Source organism: Lepidochelys olivacea (genome assembly GCF_965140295.1).
Source record: "Lepidochelys olivacea isolate rLepOli2 genome assembly, chromosome: 1".
Lineage (NCBI taxonomy): Eukaryota > Metazoa > Chordata > Testudines > Cheloniidae > Lepidochelys > Lepidochelys olivacea.
The window spans coordinates 314,711,184-314,717,183 of record NC_140411.1 but is presented as its reverse complement, the minus strand read 5'-3'; the positions used below and the strand labels follow the sequence as shown (position 1 = coordinate 314,717,183).

The 6,000-nt window shown below is 45.6% G+C and overlaps 1 protein-coding gene across 5 annotated transcripts in view; it reads left to right on the top strand.

Annotated features, from left to right (window-relative positions):
• Nucleotides 1-931: 931 nt before the first annotated feature.
• The window catches only part of ZNF800 (zinc finger protein 800), a 29,892-nt gene continuing 24,823 nt past the window's right edge, over nucleotides 932-6,000 (top strand). For 2 of the 5 annotated variants that reach the window (XM_084616851.1, XM_084616847.1), the window contains exons 1-3: nucleotides 932-1,299; nucleotides 2,608-2,718; nucleotides 5,386-5,481. In XM_084616851.1, coding sequence (XP_084472977.1) covers nucleotides 2,658-2,718; nucleotides 5,386-5,481 — 157 coding nt within the window. In that variant the 5' untranslated portion in view covers nucleotides 932-1,299; nucleotides 2,608-2,657. The remainder of the gene's footprint in view (nucleotides 1,300-2,607; nucleotides 2,719-5,385; nucleotides 5,482-6,000) is intronic. The other 3 variants (XM_084616848.1, XM_084616849.1, XM_084616850.1) reach the window with 3 other exon arrangements.

Below are 6,000 nucleotides of genomic sequence, written 5' to 3'. Positions count from 1 at the left end.
GTAGTCTACAATTTTCTCATCGTTGAGAGCAGTAGTATTGTCCTGCCAATGGTGCATTTACCACTGCCATTTTACCTTGCTCAGAGCAGCCCTAGATGACACAAGGGTAGAAATACCAGCTGTCAGGCTACACTCACTCTTCCACCATTTCTTGTACAGGTGGAGCTGCCCCTGGTGTTTGCACAAGCATGGGAGAATTTCAGCAAATTGTAGATAAGGCAAGGCTCAGAACTAGAGAGAGACTTTGGATAGAGTTGAAGAAGAGCTCTTCTTGTCGCTCTCACCAACAGAAGCTGGTCCAATAAAATATATGACCTCATCCACCTTATCTCTGCCTTTAAGACATGCAGCTCACAGTGAGGCAAGTGGCAATGGGGGGAGAAGTGCTGAGGCAGCTGCTACCTCCGTTTTTGCCGAAGAGACATTCACAACTCCTCTTAGTCCGAAGTGTTGCTGCTGTACGTAGTGTAGTGTATTATAGTGCAATGACGGACTGTGCCACAGAGTAATTGTACAGTCTATTGCAGCTGTGCAGGAGGCCGGGGTACAGGGGTGCGGGGTGTCACAAGCGTGCACACTAGAGTGCGTGCACAGAGTGCAAGAGGCAGCGTGCCCTGTATCGACTGTGCACTTTATGCTGCCACCAAGCATCCTGCAGCGGTGCGTCGGCGGCTTTATTCCCACTGGGCACTGCGCAGCCAGCGGGCTGCTCGGCAATGCTGCGACAGGCTGCAGCGGTGCCCAGCAGCGCGGGGGCAGGAGACAAGCAGCTCGTGACTCGCCCACGTGGGTGGCCGCCCCGCCGCGCGCCCGGCTTCCTCCTGCCAGCGACGGCGCGCCCCGCCCGCGCGCCGGACAGGCACCTGTGCGCGTGGGCGGGGCGAGGGGAAGCCGGGTGCGGCGCCTGCGCAGTGCGCCGCCCCGAGTCGCCGCGGCCGCAGTCACTTCCTGCCCCTGTGCCCATCCGGCTCCGGGGTCAGTGGTCGCCGCTCCTGCTGCGCCGGCGGGACACGGGACGGTGAAGTTGAGTTCGGAGGCGCGGGGGGGGGAAGAGTCCGCCCGGCGGAGGAGGCTGGTGCGGCGGCTCCCTGCGCGGGCGCAGCGTCCCGTCCCGCCCCGCTCCGCTCCCTGCCTCCGGCCGCCGCGCTGCTTTGGCGCCCGCTGTCACCTGCCGGCTCCGCGCGGGACCCGCTTGGCTCAGCCCCGGCCGCCGCCCGCTCCCCGCGGGGCTCGTGGGTGAGCCGCGCCGCCCGGGACGGGAGCTGGCGGCTGCCCCGCACTCCGTCCCTGGGAGCCTCCGTAAGTGCAGCCCGGGCGGCCGGGAGCCCTGGGCCCCGCGGGGCTGCGGCAGCTGCCGCCGCCGCCCAGGAAGAGGGGGACGGCGCAAGCTGCCCCGTGTGCGGGGCGGGCTCTCCCAGCTCAGGCGCCCGGCGGTCCCGCTCTCTCCGCGGGCTGCGCGCTGCTCCGGTTCGGGGGGAAAGAGCAGGGCCGGGTCCCCCCGGGGGCGGCGGGGAGGGGGTCAGGGCCGGGTTCCTGCGGGGAGCGCGGGGCATGTGTCAGGGCCAGGTTCGTGGAAGGGGTGGTGGACAGGGCTGGGTTCATGGGGTGGGGGGGCTGGACAAGGTTGGGTTGGGGGGTGGCGGGGCAGGGCAAGGTTGGGTTTGTGTGGGGGGCAGGGCTGAGTTCCTGGGGGGTGGGGTGGGGGGGCGTCAGGGCACGGTGGTGTGGGGGGGGGCTGGGCTGGGTTCCTGGGGGGAGAGGGTAGGGGGCAGGGCAGGGTTCCTGTTGGGGGTGCCGTGGGGTTGGGAGGGCAGGGCAGGGTTCCTGTTGTTGTTGGGGCAGAGGGGTGGGGCAGGTTTCTGGAGGTATTTTAGGGCAGGGTTTTCCTGTCCCTAGTCTGGAGGCGAAAAAAGTTCGGGGGGGGGGGCATTCATGAAGTAACATACAGTATATGGGGCCTCAGTCACACTTCGGTACCTGGCACAGAGCAGCTATGGAGCTGAACATTTGACAGCTGTGTGGGTCAATATTGTTAATAGGAGTTATAGTTGGGTTTTCACAACTTTATGGATGCTTGTTGTTATTGGGGGATGAGTCGTGTGAATCTCATCAACCAGTAGGGTCTAGGTGGGTTTTAACAATTGTGGGTGCTATGGTAGTACAAACAAGAATAACTGAAAGATAGGTTAAGTCCCTACAGTTAGGCAAAGTGGTGTTGACAAACATAAGGGATCCCAAAACCATGGATCTTTGTGCAGCCTTATGTTTTACACATGCCTAACATTGGTTCTTGTAGGAGCCAGGGATCCAAAATGTTGGTTATGTTGTCATTTTATTTAGGGACATGACTGGAGTTTAGGAGGAACAAGGGTTTCCTTGATCCTATAACTCTTAAAGCGTTTGCCCTTCATTGAAATGCACTGAAGTAAACAGATTTTTTAGATTTGAAAATAGTTGATAAATAATATAGACTTTCCATCTTAAAAAAGGCACAGTTGACCTCTGAGCAAGTTCAGTGCTGTTTTAGTCTTAAGGATGTGGGGGTATGATGTTAGTGTTGTTTAAGTCTTATGGTCTGGGAGGTGACAGAGAATTTGCTTATTTTAGCAGAAACAAGCTGCTGGATGTAGAAGGAAAGTAGGTCGTGCACACAGAAAATGCCTCTAAGGGATAAGTGTTGTCAGACTGACCATCATCACCATGGGTGCTGTGAACCAGGTATAGTGCTTTGTAATACTTTGTTTTTTTAATTGATTCTGACCTCTAAGAGGCTTTCAGAAACTGGCTGTACAGAAATATGCTGTAATAATGAAGCCATTACTTCGGCAAATATGAAGTTTCCTAATTTCAGTTTTAAAATGTTTTTTAAATATCCTAAAACTGTCACAGTAAATTACTTCAGGAAGATCAATTTCTTAGTTCTTACAGGGTGCATAATAACCCCCAAGCTCACTTGGGCATTGTGTGCACTGAACTGAGGGGAAGGCGAGATACCAAGAGCAGTCACCTTGTATCTGCATTTTTAAAAATTGTAGTGTTCTGATTTTTTTCTAGTCTGTATGTTCTTTTGCATTCTGTTATGCCCAAATATAAGAGGATGGATTTACTTTATATCATATCTGTTAAATATTGACAAAGTCATAGTATTTGTTTTTGAGACCTCCCCCCCCCAGCCCCAAACTACCACTTGCTTGTTTTGAAATTAGGTTTGTATAATAACATGGAAAATGTCATATATAAAGGTGGAAGTGTGCACTGTGGAGTCCAACTATCTTTTTGTTAAGAGACTTCTCATTATTGTTTTACTTAATGTTTATAGTTGTAAGTTTCAAACAGAAATGTTTCCTCACCAATTTCTTCTTCTTTTTGTCTATTGCTTTGTTGTGGTAATGCTGTTTATGAGGAGGTTTCCTCTTCTTTTTTAATCTCTTCCCCCCCATCCTCCTTTTTTAAAGTATGAATGGCATGAATGTTTGGGACTAATAGGAGGAAAGTGTTGTCTACCAACTTTGAAAGTGTATCTGTAGCTTGGCTAAAGGTAGTTTTGAGAAATAAATTGAATAGTCTCAACAATAAACCTTTCTATCTAAATAGAAAGTTTTGAGTTGTTGTAATTTTAAAAAAAATAGATTGAATATACAATTGTTGCCTTACAACCATGCATTTTGTCCAGTTCACACATGAAACTCCCCTTGATGTCACGTGGAAGTAGCACATGTATATCGGAGGCAGTATTTAGTCCAAAGTGTACTTTTTTTTGTTTTCGAAGAATGGCAAGTAGGTTAGTAGGATACAATATGTCATTGTGCTAGATATCACCAAGCAATTAGATGATTTATAATGGTTGTTACATATGTTTGTGTTTTAACAGTGTTTATGGTATGGGCATAGTTGGATAGAATAAAAAGTACACCATTCTATAGGCTGTCTTTTCCTAAAGTAATCATTGCATTTTGAATTTGTTTATATTTGCTCATATTCTAGGGCAGTATTGCCCTTTGTCTTTGAAACTTGTCTAAATTATTTTTGTTAATGTTCAAAAATGGTTTTATCTTATGCATTGACCCCTTTAATACAAATATATGTGGTTTAATTGTGATGTAGACATCTTGGGAGCCTCCTATCTCGCAGATCCTAGAGCCCAGGTGCCAGTTTAAGCCCAGACATCTACATTTCAGTTAAGCAGCCTGAGCCATGCAAGCCCAAGTCAGCTGGCATAGGTCCAGCTGCAGGTGTCTAATTGCAGTGTAGAAATACCTAAGGAGATCTGAGCCCTGACTTTGCAGACACTTACAGAAGTAACTTTGCATTTGAGTAGCCTCATTGAGTTAAATGGGGCTATTCCTGTGTGTAAAATGATTCATCTGTGTAAGTGTTTGCAGGGTAAGGGTTATGGTGTCCGTATCAATATGGATATTTTCTATACACCAGTATATCCCACTTAAAATAGGCCTCTCTTGACCACTGGGGATGTCTTAGCTTTTTAGTTACATGTCACTGGAGTTTATAAATATATTTTAATATTGTTTACAAAGAATAGGAGGTGAATCTAAATCAGATTTAGAAAAAGTGTCATTTTAGGTGAGATCATTTCTGAAGTTTGCTTGATTAAAAAATGCTTGAATATAAAATGAATAAGAATTGAAATATATAATTTGCAGTAAACATTAACTAGATATGTTCATACTTATTTAGTACATTTGTTCTAAATAATAGTTCTTTTGAGGGCACAGTCAACCCTTGAATATAAATCTGTACCTTCGATTAAAGTCACTGGGATCTGCCCATATGCATGCAGATGTTGAATTTGGCATTTTCATTTTTTTCCTCACATACTTATTTTGTTTTTGCTTGCACCAAAAAACGAGACTAGGATTTTGAGATGGCACAAGGTGTCTTGAGTAATGCCAATCTAACAGGCAATTCTATGAACTGAATAGTCTAAGCTGGCAGAGACCACTGAGTTATCTACAGTTCTCTTTTTTTTTTTTTTTTTGTGTACGTACATCCTCATATCCATGTTTATGAAACATCATACACAGGACTATATGAATATACATTTAAAAAAAACTAATCAAAATCACAACATATTGCCTGAAATAAATAGCTTTGATAGAAAATCTGTCACTCTTCAAATTAATTTCAACAGCAAGGAGGTCAGAGTGCAAAATTCCAAATGCCATCCCTAAGCCCTTTTTATTATTACAAGGAATAGGGCTAGTCACCTTTATTAGCGCTCAACTTCAATGAAAAAGGGAACAAAATTTTTCCTGATGACTTTGTCCTGTTTTTCAACCAGCCTCAAATATTAAAATATATCTACATATATATACGTGTCTGTGTGTGTGTGTGTCCTCTCTAACTGTCATCATTGATGTCTTGCAGTGTATTTGTTAGAACCTGGTGATCCTCCTTTGTTACAGCAACCTCTGCAGATGTCAAAATCTGGTATTCAACAAATTATTGAGTGTTTTCGATCAGGTATGAGTATTTGGGTTTTTTTTAATTATTTCCTTCTAACTGTGTGATAATACAAGTGTGTCAGTAAGGTTACTGATTCCATAAAACCAATTTTCTACACATAATTGCAAAATGTTTGGCTGAGTTTTAAGCTCTGTTCTTGTGAGATCATCAGTTCCTTTAGGAAGTATTTTTATACAAGGTGATGAAAAGATAGTCCCAATTACATTATGCTATATTCTTAAAACCACTTCATTTTTAAAGTTGCTAAGTTCAGACAGTTTCAAGGAATTTTGCTTTTGTGGCACAGTTGTCATTATCTCAGTTACAATTTCTGCTAAGGGTCCATGCCTGTGTGTCACCTTTTCTTGATGTTTTTTCCTCAAACTTTAAAAAGAGAATTAAAAAAAATTTAGTGTCTGTCTTGCACTGTTATATAGATAGTAGTATAACAGCACTGCTATTACAATACTAGGATTTTTTTGTCTTCTCCAGTTCTGTCAAGGGTTGGCTGTGTATTCTGGTTCGGTAGCATCACCT